This window comes from Glossina fuscipes, unplaced genomic scaffold, assembly GCF_014805625.2.
Source record: "Glossina fuscipes isolate IAEA_lab_2018 unplaced genomic scaffold, Yale_Gfus_2 61, whole genome shotgun sequence".
NCBI classification, from domain to species: domain Eukaryota; kingdom Metazoa; phylum Arthropoda; class Insecta; order Diptera; family Glossinidae; genus Glossina; species Glossina fuscipes.
In genome coordinates, this window is record NW_023998433.1 from 5,066,655 (window position 1) to 5,083,766 (window position 17,112).

Sequence of the window (17,112 nt, forward strand, 5' to 3'; positions counted from 1 at the left end):
ATTTCAAGTACGCGTTAAGGCTTCACGTACGTGGAAGATATATATATATACATACATTTATTTTAGTTTATGCTTACTGTAAATGTGCAATTGGTAATGAGTTCGTACTACTTTCACTGGTATGCTTTAGTGTTGCCATGATAGAACGATGTGAACAAGAAAATGTTTAAGAGATGAGTAACCGATCGACGAAGAACATTTTGCAAATTAAAAAATCGCTTATGGGGCTACTGCTAGTTCACTTTCTCTTGTTATTGCTTCGAAAATTGCATCAGTATTAATTTGTTTTTGTATTTTTTTAACATAATTGCTGTGAATGATGAATGAATGTGAATAAATTTCAAGGACGGTCGACATCTGTGTTCAAGTATAATATATTTGTGCAGATAAACCAATGAACACATTTATATGATAAATTCTTACAATACATATGATCGAGATTTGAATTTGATTTGTTTTGTTTTGTTTTAAATTAAAGGTTAATTATTTATTATTCTTTAGGCCTTTTCTTTCTTCTCTCTCTGATTCAATCGACCATTAATAATTGAGTAATCGATTTAAAGGATTGTTAAAAAGCATTAAAGCATATTCACATACATTCCAGTTGGAAGGCTATTAACACGCAGCCATCACCATTTAGCGATTAACAGTACACTAAACCCAAATTTAACGAAATTCACTTTCTTGCCAAAGATCTTATTATTCATCGCTTATTTTCGTCGTCAAATACTGAAAATTAGAATTGATTGCTATATAAAGACTAACTTTTTTAAGAACACTTTTATGGAGTCGGAGTCAAAAAATTGTTGAAATTCTTCACAATAATATTGATTGATGTTCGTAAATCAAATGAACATGCTCTACAGATAAGCCTTCTTATAACGGCTAGAGCACTGAAAAAGCGCTTAAAGTAAATTTCAATACATTTTCACTATTTATATGTATCTAATAATCGGGTGTCGATATGAAGTTAGATCCATAGCAGTGCACAATAAAAATGGTGTTGAATACAGTAGCTTTTCCTTATCCTTTTTCTAAAATTTACATTTCATGAGTGGGTCTTCAAACTGATCAAGATTAATTTAAATTTATATAATTAAATTTTGTTGAATTTTTGAACTGTGATAGCGGATAGGTATAACTACGTTGAGGCCTATTAGAAGGTCTCAGGGTACATAATTCTAACTTATTTTTTCACAAATATGTTCAAAACACACCAAAATATTATTATTAATATTATTATTGTTTGGCAGTTACTCTTGCGTGTACAATAATGCGTTTGCAAAATTTCTATATATAGGTCGTAACTTGTCCTTTATGCTATTAAATTATGCTGGGACCTTCCTCTTTCAAAGTGCATTCTTTACGTTTTATTGCTACAATGTACATGATTTTGCCAATATGTACACAGCACAGTTATTTTTAGTTTTGAATATGTTGAAATGTGTGTAATCATGGCTTAATTCGAAGGAAAGAAGTGATATATTATAACGTTTGATGAAAAACTGAAACGCTACGATAAGCTAGAACGAAACTCATGATGCTCAATGATCTACGACCTTCCCGTTTGTTTTTACTGGGCGCTGCTCTTTTCCTGTTTGTCACTATTGCGATCGATGTCTTCTGGGTGATCCGTTTGAGTAGTACTTCTATCCTTGTCAGGGAGTCCAAAAAATGTGAATGTTCATCTATAGCCTAAAGAGATTACTTATTGTTTTAACAAAGAATTTCTGTACTCTCCGAAGGATGCGAAAACCATTGGCTTGCAATGGACAATATTTTGAATGGAGTATCTCATGTTTAACAATCATTCAAATTTGTTAAAAAGTATGAAATGAAATAGGCTGAATAGCTTGATTTTGAACATGATCAGGTAAAGCTCTCCGCTTAGTATATTCGAAATGTTGTCGCTGCTGCTGTCGTTACCACAAATGTTTGTCGATAAGATTCATGTGTAGAGAAAATGGCTGTTTTTCATTTAAGCAAAATGAATGTGGGCGCGCAAAAGAAATGAAAAAAGATTGTACACAAGTCCAAGTTTATGTTTGAATATATTAATTCAGATATTCATGTACGTGAATACATATTTACGGCATTCATAAGCAACAGTAAAAGATCTTAACAAACATGGAAACATTTCTTTATATAACGGGAATGAAGAAGGAGCAAGAAGAGTGAGGTGATGTTGGCCAAAATATTGTGGGGGCTGAAAAATGCTTTTTTTTTCTAGTACTTATACATACCCATGTGTATACATAGTTATATAGTTAATGGATACAATTTATTTATTTTTCCTTTTTATATATACGTGCGAGAAAAAAAAAATATATATATACACACAATGTTTATATATATGTGTGTGTGTGTGTACGTTTGTGCTATTCTGGTGAGGACGTTATATATTTTTTTCCGACAAAAACAAATTTGTTTTCATCGCCTTTTGAAAAATTTTGCAAAATTCAGTTGCTTTCGGAATATTGCAAAATTAAGTTCACATTATAACAAAAGAAGAAGAAGAATTCAAGAGCTAGTCAGTGAGTGAATGTTGAAAGATTATTCGACACAAAATTTTCAATATTAAAAATTACAAAAAATACAATAGATGGACAAAAGAAAATAATAATAAAAATAACAACACAAGTAACGACATATGAGTGTAAATTAAAATTTGATTTGATTTCGTCAAGGAAAAGGATGCTGAAGATATAAACAATAAAACTTATTTACAATAAATTTAATAATTAAAACAGGACATATTAAAATTTTTATTTGGCGTTAAAAAGTTAACGGTTTTCATTAATTTATTAAATACTTTCTTTTTTTTTTACAAAAAAAGAAACACCTTAAATAGCCGCCTTAAACTTCCAAAATCTGCGCGCATACACAGAGTTTTAAAGACAATGGAATACGTACAATTTAAAAACGGTTCGCCACACTACTACCGGGAACAGCCCGATCTAAACGAATGCATTCAATATCAAGTAAGAGTTAGTAAAAGATTGAAACTAAAATTTAAACAAAACAAGCTAAGCGACGAATAATTCAACAAGAAAATTGTGCACGCAACACGATCACATACCATTCAATTGTTACCACATTTCTTATAGTTCTAGGGGAAACTCTTTTATAGCATCAATTATTTTTATGCGCTTTGTACGTTTAAAATATTGAATGAAAGTAAGACAGGGTTTTTAAAATCTATCTAAAACCAGTCCGAATTTTATGACATTTATTTTATGTTCTTACCTTGTATAAGCTGGCTTGTAAACTTAACGTAAACAATTTGAAAGAAGAAATTCAATCGTGCTTTGAATGACCTCCTACATGGCTGGTTCTCGCAACGCTACCTAAATTTATTAGGTTTATAGTGTAAATATACAGTACATTTTAGAAAAGAGGCAGAAATTCCAAATATTTGTTAAAACTTTGTCCCTCTCCTTTATAATTAAATTGAAATATAAAAATTTTCAAGGTGGCCCCGCAGAGACTGGCCTTCACTTGCCTATAGTACTCTCTCTCTCTCTCTCTCTACATCTTACTTTATACTTAAATCTTTTTTTATTTTTCTACCATAAGTAAAGACATATTCTGTAATGTCATTTATGCAATTCTGGAAAAATCCATAGAGCTATTCTGGGATTCTGGCATTTTTTCTACCATATTTGCATATATATATATATATATATATATATATATATATATATATAAACATATTGTTTGCCAAAATATTGTATAACGTCTGTATATGTATATAAACAGATGTTCTGGTACACAAAGGAAAAAGAATATATTCAATGTTTTTTGAAATATTTATGCATTTTCAGCTTTTAAATCATATAATAAAAAAAAAATTAAATTGGCAAAGAGTGTATTTACTTTCTTTTTTCCTCTTTTTGCCTGAGAATATTAATTATCGTTTAGATTAAAAAAAAAATGTAATTTTGAGGACTGGGCTGAAAAACTGACTGCAAAAGATTTAATACATTGTATGTAATAATAAAATCAGTGGATTTGCCTTATGCCATCTTTGACGTTAAATCAAATATCTATAAAATAGAGGATATCATTTTTTTAGGTATCTCGTCGTCTCCGTGCTTCGCTTCGAATCATACTTAAGCTTACCTGAAAAACGTGTTAAGTAAATTAAGTTAAAAACTGCACATATTGCCGCTATGTAGTAAAAGAAAAACAATTTTTTCCCTCTATCTTCGAGTAAAACAGAAAAATAACAATTTCAATATTTATTAGGCGATACTGCTATCGTTCAGAGTCAAATGTCTTTACTCAAAACCCTTTTTCATTTATTATTGAAATATATCCTACTTTTTATTTCATGCAAATAACTTTCAAAATATAAAACAAGTAAAAAAATTATATTGGGACGTAGCCAAATCTATCATACCCATCACCGTGATCCGAGTAAAACGAGTAAATTTTCATAGTCTGCAAATATTGGGCGGCGGCAGATGATAAAAATGAAAATTTATATGGTGTATATGTTGTATTTTATGAGTAACATGAAAAAAACTCAAAAAATAAGTGTTAACAGTTTTTATTACGTACGCGAGTGGGCGTTGTAGGCGTGTTCTTTAAATAGTTTGGGTCAGTTGCAAATAATTTCCCAAGCTTGTAGGTGATATCTTCTTTTTTGTGAACGAGAGAATGTCTGCCCAAGATACTGTTGCTCAGATGGGCGGGTATGTTTAGGTGCATCCCAAATTTGAAACTGGCCAACAGGGGGTTTTACTTTTGTGAGCTACAAATGTTTTGAAAAAAAAGAAGAAATTATGACGTACTATAGTATTGAATGGGCGTAGTCGATTTTCTCCGTTTTTGAAAATACGCATCGCCAATAGAATAAATGTTCAAATTTTCGCAGATTTATCTGACATAGTTTATAAGTAATGAGCAAAAAATCAAATTTTAGGTCCTTTTAAAAAACAAAGGTGTTTTCGGTTTACGTTCTGCTGTAAGCGAGTCCTTCGACCGATTTGGCCTATTTTAAAACATGCTTAGAAGAACTTTCAATGTCAAACTTGAAATCGATAGCTTTATTTTTGCGGTTAGGAGAATGCTTATAATTAACATTGCAGAGAAGGGCAGGATTAAATCGATTCGATGGTGCTGATTGAGAATAGGTATAATTTGTGAGGTATCTGAACCTTCTTTTTGGGCGTTGTAAACGTTTTGACAAAATGAATACTCTTCTCATCCATCGGTAGTGGGTATTAAAAAAAGCAAAATATAATACAAGATGATACATTTATATAGGTAAATATAGGTAAATTTACTTATACAGAATTTCATTTTCCTGCAAATATGATGGATATGATAAGATTGTAAAACTTTTGTTCTGTTAATGATGGGTGTGTCAATAAACTAATTTGTCAAGTTATATCTTTATACCGTTTCTCATGTAGATATCTGCCTTAGATCGAAAGTTAGCGAAGAACACATATTGAAGTTTTTAATAAATTTCGAAAGTCGTTTCCATTTTTAAACTAAAGTTTTATTTCCATATTTGATCAGTGAAATTTAATAAAAAAACATATATGTGAAGTTTGCGTTTTCCAACTTTATTTTTGTGGCTTTAAAGAAAGAGAGATTCACAACATAGTAGATTGATTGATTCAATCAATAGAAGGACTTTGTAATACGTTTTTCGCTCTCACAAATTGAATAATATATTGAACGTATCGTCATCGCTCGATAATAAATATAGAAATTTCAAATGATGCCTCTTAATTTCCTATTATTAATTCTTGCGTCACTTACTACTTTCTTATAAAACAGAAATCATTTAGAGTCATACGTTTTATTTTTCTACAAATAAAGAGATATTGTTGTCGGCATACATATAAACGGCTCTCGCATTAGATCAAGGTTAATTTATGAAAATAATCACTTTAATACCTGTGTGTATCGAAATTTGTGTAAAAATAACTGAAACGAAAGCAGGAAACTATTTAAATACTAATTAAAAATTAAATTAAATACAATTAATTAGATAATGTAGCACGCTTTTGCAACTATAAAAAGATTGATTAACTGATTAACTTGCCAACAAGTGACTATTTCAACTGATTCATTTCAATTTTTAAATTTTTTTTGCCAAAAAAAATTTTAAATGAATTAGTTGTTTAAAGAGGCGGTGTCATCTAAAATGGAAGCAATCAGTTGTTTATCACATAAAGCCGCAGTAACTTCTTCTTCGTCCCACGACAATTGAACTTTACCAAAGCGCGGTTCTTTCTTTTTAATTATGTGCAATATACCTCGAGTTTGCACCAGGTCAACTAATCCGACAAATTCAGCCTGATCCAAAGAATGAATGTTGCGTTTGTTACAAACACGGCGGTAAACTTCGTGTAGTCGTCCTATGGTTATATCTTTGTTGCGTTGATTACGTAGCATTAGCATCAACGAGCACAACATTATTTTCTGTTGTAAAGGAAATGATTGTTCAATATCCTCGTGTAGACTTTGTGAGGCGCTATAAACTTTATTTACAACAGCTGTTACATGGGTGACTTGCACAGGCTCCAGTATGTCTTTATTATATAAAGTTAAAATATTGTTTTCATATTTAATAGCAAACAAAACAAAATTCAGTTGACGGTTACCTTTACACAGATTTTCAATGTTTCCTTCCGCTTCCATAACAAATTTTTGTAAATTCACTTTTTTATTACCGGCTTTCTTTTGTTGCTCCGCAATTTCTACTGCTCGCCGCCCAATGTCAAGAGCTCTTCTCACATCCCCACTTACCGCACTAACCTTAGCTGCCAGTAATTCAATGGTAACTGGAGGAAATATATCTAAAACTTCGGCTTCTTCCAGACGTGACTTAAAGATCTCTACAATTTGCTGCTTTGTGTACGGTGGAAAATGTATATGCTTCGGCTTCAACTCACAACGAGCGTTCAAACGTGTAAGTGTTCGCTCAGTCAAGTCCAAGCTATTGGCTATACCCACAAGCAATAGCCGAGCGTTACGTAATGACGGCCATTCGAATATTGTATATAGGATTGATTGCTTTGAGCTGCAAAGTTGATCGATCTCGTCTAAAACTACAAGTAACATATCTTTCGAGTTTTGGATATAACATTGTATGGCCGTTATATTATCGTGTTCTGTACGTCCTTTAGATTTAAGCTTCAATTCTGCTGATAATTTTTTGTAAACTCCTCCAATTGAAGCTATCGAAGTACAGTTAATATACACTGTTTGCAAACTCAAAGCAAACTCCGGCGAATGCATTAGGAGTGATAAACAAGCAGTTTTTCCAGTACCTGGTTGACCAGATACGTACAAACTACCCGAACTCTTATTTTCCAAATGTTCTCGAAAGAACTGCTTGAGTTCTTCCAACTGCTCTTCCCTTCCTGGCAATTTTTTCGTTTCGCCACTGTTTAAAATACATCGAGCATTTTGATATTTGTTACGATGAAACGAACGATGTTTATCTTTTTTTGCGTCATCAGAGTCGGATGCCATTTCGTTTATGCTTAAACGATCTAACAGTCGTGACGGACTCAACATTTTATGAGCCACTGGACTTCGATGTTTAGCCTGTTTTGGTGGAGAAGCTTCATCAGGAGCTTTGCTTATATTACTAAGTTCTCGTTTTTTAGATGAGTCAATTATTTTTTTGGTTCTTGGAGTGTTTAACATTTGATGAACGTCTGGTTTTGCGTGTTCCACTCTATTTTTTAAATCGAAGTTGTTTTGTGTATCAGTAATGGATTTAGAAGCGGTGTCGGCTGGTTCATCTGAACCAGGATTATTCCGATCGTGTCTAATATGCCTACGAGTTTTCGCTGTAGTAGAAGTTGATGTCCCCAAACTATTTAATTTACCAGAACGACGTATAGATGCCATTTGTGTCAATTGACTCAAATGATTGCCAGAAAAAGCTTAACAAGCAATCAACGCGGCAAAAACACCTCAAGTTGCAAGATGTTTACTTAATAATAACCAATAAATAATGCTAGCTTTTATGAACGGCAGTAAATGTAAGCGATTTTAAAAGGCATTCACTTTCAACTTTTTTCGACCGATCTGTAAACTGACTTATGTAAAAAGTTAAATGAAAAGATCTAAAGTAATTTTAAAATATGTATTTTAAGTTATATAATTGAATAAAGGTTTTTGATTACTTTTTTTAACTTACGGATGATTTGCATTAATAATGAAGACCGGGCGTTTTTAAATTACGATAAGTCGTCATCATTGATAATGTTGTATATGAAAATTCAAGTATAGTTAGGTTATAGTGTTTGTTATCAGCTGTTCTTAGGCTAGTTGATCAGTTCATAAAGCAAATCATTTGGAGATGATTGCCATGTTTTGCAGTTATGATTATTGAAACTGTGTATATATGCGGCTCAAGTATCTCTACTACTAGGAATAATAAAATTTTCCAAAGTTGGACAATTTTTTTACCGATCTAAATAATAAAAACAACATTTGCTAATTTGGTTAATACTTTTTAATAAGAATTTCTATGTTAGCGAAAAAGAAAAGCGAATGAAGTGTGCTTCTGTTATTAAAAAATTTCTGAAATTATAAGAAGCATTTTATTCTATTCTATTTGATTAAAACTATATACACATACACGTATAAATATATTTCGATGTATGTGTGAATGTATGTAACTAAAATTTATTATGAACAAACCTTGTGTAATCAAATATTCCTAATAACAACAGCATTAATAAATATTTTAAAAACAGAAATTCAGTAAAGTAGCGAATATATATAATATCTAACGATTGCCAAACCGCCAACACGATCGACTATTAAGTAAGCACTGAATATCATTACATTCTCTTTTCTTCTCTCCTCTATTTACACATATAAACACACATGTCTTTATTCATTTCGGGAATTTTTTTGTTTTTATTATTCCATAACCCATATGTTCTCAATTTTTCATTTTGAAATTCTCAAGAATTTTCGCGATAAATTATCACACATAAAGATATGATTTATTTTTGTCTTTATGCATACATGTGCACTTTAGAATATATTTTTATTAAATCAAAATCAATACGACACTGTGAGGCGTGATGGGTTGGATAATATTAGACAAGAAAATATATTTGACTTAGTACGTTTAGTTCAAAGGAATTTAAAGGCTCTTAGGGAACCAAAATAAGCTTATGCATGTTGGTCAAAACCATCCCTCGCGCAGTTCTATATTTATATATCGTAAAGTTAGAAAAGGTTATGTATAATCAAATTGGAATAATTTCAATTTGAAAGGGAACTCGTAGCGCTATTTAAGCATTCCATAATATATTCGTAGTTTCGATGATGATAGTTTATAGAGCTATAAAATACACTGTTCATAACGTTGCCTTCATAAATAAATAGTCCTTCACAAACTAAAAATGTAAAAATATTTGTTATATTTTTTCAGCCCTACCGAACTACTCCGCTGGTATTGCCCGGCGCCAAAGTTAAAAAGGATGCTCCTACCACAGAATCCTATCTGAGACATTATCCGAATCCGGCCGTGCGTGCCCCGCCCGGGCACGATTATCACGATAGTGTGATGAAACAACGTGTTGCTGATACTATGTTGCATAAAGTTGTTGGTCCAGATGCCGATTCCGGACGAGTAAGTTTCCTATATTTTAAATTTGTAGAACTAATACTAGTGGGAAACTATGCATTCGCTTAATTTGCATTTATTTTTAAAAGGTGTTCCATAAGCAATTCAATTCACCCATTGGTTTGTACTCAGAAAACAACATTGAGAACACCATACGTCAAACAGTTCCGTAAGTACAGCAACTTCTTACATGTTTCTTTTTATTCTGTCTGTTTCTCTTTTAAAAACGAAACTAAATCTCCTAAGAATGAAACTGAATTTAATAAATTTTAACAGCCATAATGATTGTAAAACTAATTAGCGTTAACTCAATGAATTAGCTTTGGCTTTGCAAAACACAATTATGAAATAAAAATAATGCAAATTGTATTTACTACTCAGCCTAATGCGCAATTAGGTAACAAAAATCTTTCTATTTCTATTTATCTTTTATAACACGTTTACGAGTACGAGTTCTAATAAGTTTTTTATTTATCTATTTTTTTTTAATATCTGTATATATATAAAACCACAAACCACCATCACAACAACAACAACACAATGATTTTTATATATAATATATATATATAAATATATATATATAAAATAAAATAAAAAAAATGATATAAAAAAACTTAAAAATAAATCAAAAACAAATCGTTGATTTAATGCTGTTCTAACCTCGTTTGTACGACCTTATGTAAAACAAAAACAACAAATTGTGTTTTAAATGTATGTTATATAGTGTGAATCCTCCATTAAGGAAGAGCGTCTTTAATCGTCCTTTGCCGACCAAGCTTGATGGGTAAAAAATAAAACTAATAAATAATAAATTTTGGTTTTTATTCATAAGTCAAAATTTCATTAATTCATAAAATATTCTAAATTAATTTTTTTGTTTCATTATGATCTTTTCAAAAAAAATCAATATCAATATTATATTTTTCGCATTCCTCTGCTCTGTGGCTGTCAGTGACCCGAAAAAAATTTTCATTCATTTCATACATACGACGAACTCTGCTTGTTACTGCATTCCCTTCACCTCTAAAAACCTACTTGATCGTTGCACTTCTACATATCCTGTATATATACAACTCTCACTATTACACTATCCTTCGTCCCGGTAAGAGACAAGTCTTTAAAAATTGAACAAAAAAAAATTTGTTTAGTGTTTTTTTGTAGTTTACAATATTGTTGCGCGATTTAAAATTCCGCTGGAAAATTAGCCTTTTTCGGGTTAGAAGTAGCAACTTAGATTGATGATTTCATTAATCTTCGTATTTTACTTTTTAGCAAAGGAACATCGTAGATATATATACGAGCCATTCCATTGCAAAAATGTTCGGACTATTAGTGAAAAAAGCATTCAGTGAATCCACTTGTGCGTCAATTTCATATATAGTTCGCATATAGACAAAACTCAAACGTATAATATCAAGCGCCACATTCTCTCTTTTAATATCCAGAATTTGCACAATAAGAGATAAACAAAGTCCGTCTTTATCTAAGACGAATTTTCCATTCTTCTCATTGCAAACTTTTTATAAGCGAATTAGTGAATCGATTGGAATCATTTTCCCTCCACATATCTATGCCTTCATTTAAATTGGTTTAATACGTTTGTGATAATTTAGGAGATCGATATCTGACAGAAGTCAAAGGTTATTTATGAGAAAAAATTTGTAGATTTTCGCTTTAGAGATCGCAAGTGCTTTAGAGATCGTATCTAAACTTAGAACTCTACCAATTGAATAAAGATCATGGAATAATATAATAGGGTATAAGCTTTAATTTTTTTTTTTTTTTTGGTGATGCTTTGGATGGATGATGATTTCGAGGAGATCGAGTAAGCTCTAGTAGGTTATTACTAATAAACTCTAATAAACGAAATTATTGCTATTGGCAACACTGCACGGATGAAGGTCAGTGAGTAAGATGTGATGGGCTGATAAAGAAGAGGGCACCAGAGGGCACTTAATGGAAAAGAACTTATCGAAATATTAAATTTGAATAAATGCAATGTAGGCAATAGAAGCACTTGGCAGAGAAAGATATATTGAATGTTTCCTGTGCTCAAAGCAAGAAAATTAGTAGCAAGTTCAAGACAGAATAGATGGAATTGTGACAGGAAAGCGATGGTCTGTGATTATCATCTCGCTAAAACAACGAAAAGAAACTTGTTTGCGTTATTATGGGAAGGTTTTCCTCCTCGAAGTAGTAGTTTTTACTTTCCTTCTTTGCTCCATCTGTGGATTTATTTGTAGACCTTATATATTCTATGTGTATCCATTACAATTAAAGAAGCTTAAAATCAGTTTTCACTTTTTTCGATGTTTTGTTTTACGGATAAAATTAAAGCTTTATCTAGCTTCATGGCACAAACGTTATTATTAAAAAAAGGAGAAGTTGTTCTGGTCACGCCGAATCGTTATGTGTCTAGGATTTCCGACAGAGCAAATTACATACATAATTGGATTTACGACTAGGCTATCATCATATCTTTAAAAATTTAGCAAATTCCGTATAGGTAATTGCGAGAAATAAAAGGTAGATATACATGATTTTTATAAATATATTTTTTTTGATTTCATATATGTATATATATTTCGTATGGTATTTGCGGACAGACCTGAGAACTGATTTAGCTCAAATTTCCACTTATCGACACAAGATTAAAAAGTAAAAATTTTCCTCTGCCGATGCTGTATTATGTGTTACTGATCCCGTAAACTATACAGCAAAAATGGTTCAAATTGTAGACGAATAATAATCCGTTAAAATGCCTTGGAATGGTTCCCTTTACTGTATTAATAGTTTGTAATAATTTTCAAATCTTGCTCTTATATGATTTTTTTTTTTAATATTAACCCTGAAAGTATGTATTATGTTTTCTCTTATTATTTGACAAATATTTACAAAATTTTGTAACAACACAACCAGCAAAACCAATAGCATACAAAACGAACAATATAATGAAAACTAAAATAAAAAACAAGCGTGAAAGAAAAAAGAACTTTTCTTTTTTTTTATGAAAAGTAGTCTTAAGAAGAATTAGCTGCACGATTAATATTAGAATTTTCATCGATTTATCTTTCCTGGAGCAAAAATATAAAATACTGGAGCAACAAAAGCAGAAAGAACTAGAAGAACAGCAAAAAAGAGAACAGCGTGGAAAGCAGCTGGAGCAACTGTATCGTCATTAAAAAATCGAGTAGTAACAGCAATAATAAGCAATAACTAGAAAAAATCGAAATTCAAAAACAAAGAAGAGAATCATATAGAAAGCGAGACATTTAACACACTTAACACGCAGTCATCGTAATCCTAATTACCGTGTAACGCTATTCTCATTATCATTAAAAGAGCTTATAAAAACTGTGGCTCTCTCAATCATAAACTCCTTACCACGCTCACACTTAATTGTCGACTTGGATTATTATGTCAACCCCAATATATCTCATTTTTCCTTATCATATCATTTCCATTAATTTATCGTAACCGAAAAAAAATTAAAATATTTCAAAATAAAATTGATTAAGCTTTAAGAAGCTTTTATGTCATGCTACTGCTAACCATGGTTTGTTGATGGCACAAAAGTTCATTTAATTATTTATTTATAAATATGTGCATAAATACATGCTAATTTAATTAGGCGTAAGATTGGTTGCATAACAAAAAATTTCATTTAAAACAATTCGATATCGTGCGTCATTCAGAATAATTATTTCCAAACGTTTAATACTTAAAATTCTAACGGATTTTGTGCACATCCTGTTTCTCTCTCTCTCTCTCTCTCTCTCTCTCTCTCTCTTTCTCTTCGCTCTAAAAAATATAAAAATATATTTGAAAAAAATTTGAAATTCTCGATGAAAATAATAAACAATTTGAACGAAAACAAAAAATCATAAAAAAATAAATAAATTAAATATACGAAACGTCTTAAAAACAACAATCGACCTGTTTTATTATCTTCAACAACGATACCTCCACGATTACCGACCGGCCCATTGCAGTTACAAGAAAACAGTCCTTTATGATCCATCGAAAAGCGAGACATTTAAAGCTATCCAGGAAGAAAGCTATGGTAATACCGACGTTATGCAGGAAGTAACGGTGCCAGTGCAACCGAAGGTCTTCCATCCCAATAAATTGGTTCCAGGAAAGGTAAGGTCGTAAGCTTCTATGTGTCACCATCTGTCATCAATTCAATTCTCAAATTGTTTGTTAAGTGTGTCGGACATGTAACGTTAAAAAAACTTAAAAGAAAATAAAAAAAAAAATAATAATAATAATAAAAGTCATAGTTTAATTATTGTTCCTTCTTTTCTTTTTTATACTGTTTACAATCATATTTGCCTGCAAATTCTTTTAAAACAACGTCACGCGCTCTTTCTTAATCCTTAGTAAAGTAGAAAACTAATGGACTAGTATCATTATAATTTTTTTATTTTTTTCTCTTGGAATCGCATTAACTAAAAGCAATTAACAAATAAATGGTTATGTATACTAAAATTCAAATGTAATCATATCATAAGAAAAAGCAGCAACAGAAACCATTAATACCTATAATCATAAGATCTAAATTTTCCACAAAATTTTTAATGAGAACATTCTCATTTCTTCTTTTATTTCTTCTTTTCAATTTTAAATAAAAAGAAGTCAGTACCAGTATCAACATCAACGCCCGTTTCCCGTCCGCCGTACAATGTAAATGAATTCGAAATTATGCTTGAGATCACTTATCTCTGCTTGATCTATTGTATCTATCATCGAGATTTTTTTTCCCTCTTTTCAGGTGGTAAATACACACGACGAAACTATACGTCAAAGTGGAGCCTTTAATCGCTTGATGTATAGTGTGCTGGGTGCATCGGAATATTAAAACAAAAATATAAAACTAAAAAAAAAACAAAAAAAAAAAAAAAGATTCACCACAAAAAACACTTTGTAATCACCACACTCTACTAAGAAATAATTGTTTAAAAACGTACACACACATACACACAGACAAATTTGTATAAAACGAAAACACTAACGATACCAGAAATTTTTACTAAAACCATATAAAAAAAAAGAAATTGACAAAAACGACCATTTATATGTATGTAATAAACTACGAAAAAATTTGTGTTAGAAAGCTTTTTTTTCAGATGCAACGATAAGTTTTAATAATTATTTCATCTCTATGTTGAATATATTTTAAATTAATTCAAAGAAAAGTTGTACTTGGAAAGAAAAAAAATAATGGAAAATATGTAGTAATAATAACAATAATAATAATTAACAAACCTCTAAACCACCAAACCAGTGATGTTTTATTTAACCTTAAAAATATTAGTTTGGGGAAAAAGAAATCCATTATTTTTGTATGAATTTCAGGACTTTATTTAACATGCTTCGGATTGTCCGCTTTGGGTCAAATATGCACCGTTTTGTTGTATGATTTGTTGCCATTTTAAAGGTAACTTCAAAATGCCTCTGTCATAGAAGTCCTGGTCTCTATTTGCAAAAAACTCTAGTAGTCGATTTTCACAATCCTCCCTAGATTCCAATTTTTTATCATTAAAGAAATTTTGCAATGCAAGAAAAAGATGATAATCGCTTAGTGCCCAGTCCGGACCGTATGGCGGATGCATTAAAATTTCCCAACCAAGCTCCCGAAGTTTCTGGCGAGTCACTGTAGATGTGTGTGGCCTAGCGTTGTCCTGGTGGAACACGACACCTCTCCTGTTGGCCAATTCTGGCCGTTTCTGGTCAATCGCTATCTTCAAACGGTCCAGTTGTTGACAGTAGAGATCAGAATTTAGCGTTTCGCCATATAGAAGCAACTCATAATAAATAATCCCCTTCCAGTCCCACCAAATGCATAGCAAAACCTTCCTGGCCATTTGAGGTGCTTCACCGCTCTTTGACCACGATCGTTTTCGCACAGGGTTATCGTATGTGATCCATTTCTCATCTCCAGTCACCATCCGTTTAAGAAATGGGTCTATCTCATTCCGTTTGGCCAAGGCTTCGCAGATGGAAATTCGATCCATCATGTTTTTTTCTGTTAATTGGTGTGGCACCCAAACATCGAGCTTCTTTTTGAATCCAGCCTTGTGTAAATGGTTTAAAACTGTTTTATAGTCGATTTTTAGCTCCTGGGCGTTGTTACGACTGCTAACATGCCGGTCAACTTCGATCATTTCCCCGATTTTATCGACATTTTCGACGACCGGCCTACCTGTGCGAGGTGCATCTTTAACATCAAAAATTCCTGAACGGAATCTACGAAACCAAAATTGCACATAATTGGCTGTTACAGTATCGGAACCATAAACACCATTCACAATTTTGGCCGCCTGGCTTGCATTTTCGCCTTTGTCAAAGAAAAACTGTAAAATGTACCGAATTTTCTCTTTGTTCACTTCCATTTTTAACACGTTGTAACTCACAACTGAATGCACCAAACAAAAAACAGCAAAAGAATTTTTTTTACTGCGAAATGTCACCTTTCCAACGAGAATAAATTTGAAATTGTTTGATCGATACTTTACGAGAAATCTATCAGTGCAGCATTCTACCGAAAAAATAATGGATTTCTTTTTCCCCAAACTAATATATTTCCAAATTTACTGATCTTTTATATATAGTTCAGCTCACGGCATTCTATAATTAATAGTTCATAGGCCGATTGCGTTTTGCTGTGGGCATTATGTTCATAGGATTTCTCTTGAAAAGATCACATCAGTCTAGCGTAACAACTTCACTATAGGCGGATTGTAACTAGACGTCGTTGGTTGAGATACGATATGTCTATGGTGTTGTGAAATGCGCACGGCTAATAATTGCCAATACAATATTTCAAGTGAGGCGAGTCGTTATGTTCTAAACGTCAATTCCGTGAAAAAGCTTGAATATTTTGCGCATCTAATACCCCCATGCGGAATTACACGATTAAATGATAATAAGCTCAAATCAGTGTCACGACCTAACCTTAGAAGTTCGTGCAATTGGTGCCGTATTAGAGGAAAGTGGTTTGATAAAGCAATATTGGGCCTTGTTACAGGATGATCTGTACTTCTATTTTAAAAAATAATCGGAGATCATAATTGAAAGTAAAGCGAAGCGCTTTAATTTAACCGTTAAAGGGAGTAATACACTTGAAAGATTCTTTCAAGGTATTGCCTCAAAAATACCCTCCGAAATACATATTTCGACTCCCGTAGGGCGCAAGGTGGCGTAGAGCGCCTTGAAGACGATTATAGTGCAATTGTAAAAGAGCTTAGTTAATTACATCCATCACTCAATCTATGTGTTATAGAAACTATGACAACCGTAACATTCCGGACCCTAAGTGTAATGCTTCGTTTGGAAGAAAAAAAGAGAAAAAAAAATGAAACAATTTTTAAACTTCTTGCGTAAGGTTGTCAGGTATTAGATTTCATTACAATATAGAGCGTGGACCCATCCGTTTACATATATATATAAGAGATACGTACTGTGTATATGTATATATGCATATATATAAT

The 17,112-nt window shown here is 31.8% G+C and overlaps 2 protein-coding genes across 15 annotated transcripts in view; one reads left to right on the forward strand and one right to left on the reverse strand.

Annotated features, from left to right (window-relative positions):
* Positions 1 to 14,604, forward strand: part of LOC119638013 (LIM domain-binding protein 3) — a 31,303-nt gene extending 16,699 nt beyond the window's left edge. For 2 of the 12 annotated variants that reach the window (XM_038034536.1, XM_038034539.1), the window contains exons 5-10: positions 9,425 to 9,625; positions 9,709 to 9,788; positions 10,344 to 10,403; positions 13,612 to 13,762; positions 14,255 to 14,305; positions 14,394 to 14,604. In XM_038034536.1, coding sequence (XP_037890464.1) covers positions 9,425 to 9,625; positions 9,709 to 9,788; positions 10,344 to 10,403; positions 13,612 to 13,762; positions 14,255 to 14,305; positions 14,394 to 14,480 — 630 coding nt within the window. In that variant the 3' untranslated portion in view covers positions 14,481 to 14,604. Of the gene's footprint in view, positions 1 to 2,433; positions 2,535 to 2,604; positions 2,982 to 9,424; positions 9,626 to 9,708; positions 9,789 to 10,343; positions 10,404 to 12,671; positions 13,406 to 13,611; positions 13,763 to 14,254; positions 14,306 to 14,393 lie in introns of those variants that run through there. The other 10 variants (XM_038034538.1, XM_038034540.1, XM_038034545.1 and 7 more) reach the window with 9 other exon arrangements.
* LOC119638012 (cell division control protein 6 homolog) lies at positions 5,545 to 8,451 on the reverse strand. 3 transcript variants are annotated; one of them, XM_038034535.1, is made up of 3 exons: positions 8,174 to 8,451; positions 6,624 to 8,068; positions 5,545 to 6,551 (listed from the first exon to the last, which is right to left on the reverse strand). In XM_038034535.1, exons 2-3 carry the CDS (start codon positions 7,879 to 7,881, stop codon positions 6,133 to 6,135), a joined length of 1,677 nt encoding a protein of 558 aa, XP_037890463.1. In that variant the 5' UTR covers positions 7,882 to 8,068; positions 8,174 to 8,451; the 3' UTR covers positions 5,545 to 6,132. The 3 variants fall into 3 exon arrangements, with proteins under 3 accessions (XP_037890463.1, XP_037890460.1, XP_037890462.1); XM_038034532.1 differs by having other exon boundaries at positions 6,624 to 8,072; XM_038034534.1 differs by lacking the exon at positions 8,174 to 8,451 and having other exon boundaries at positions 6,624 to 8,141.
* Positions 14,605 to 17,112: the final 2,508 nt, after the last annotated feature.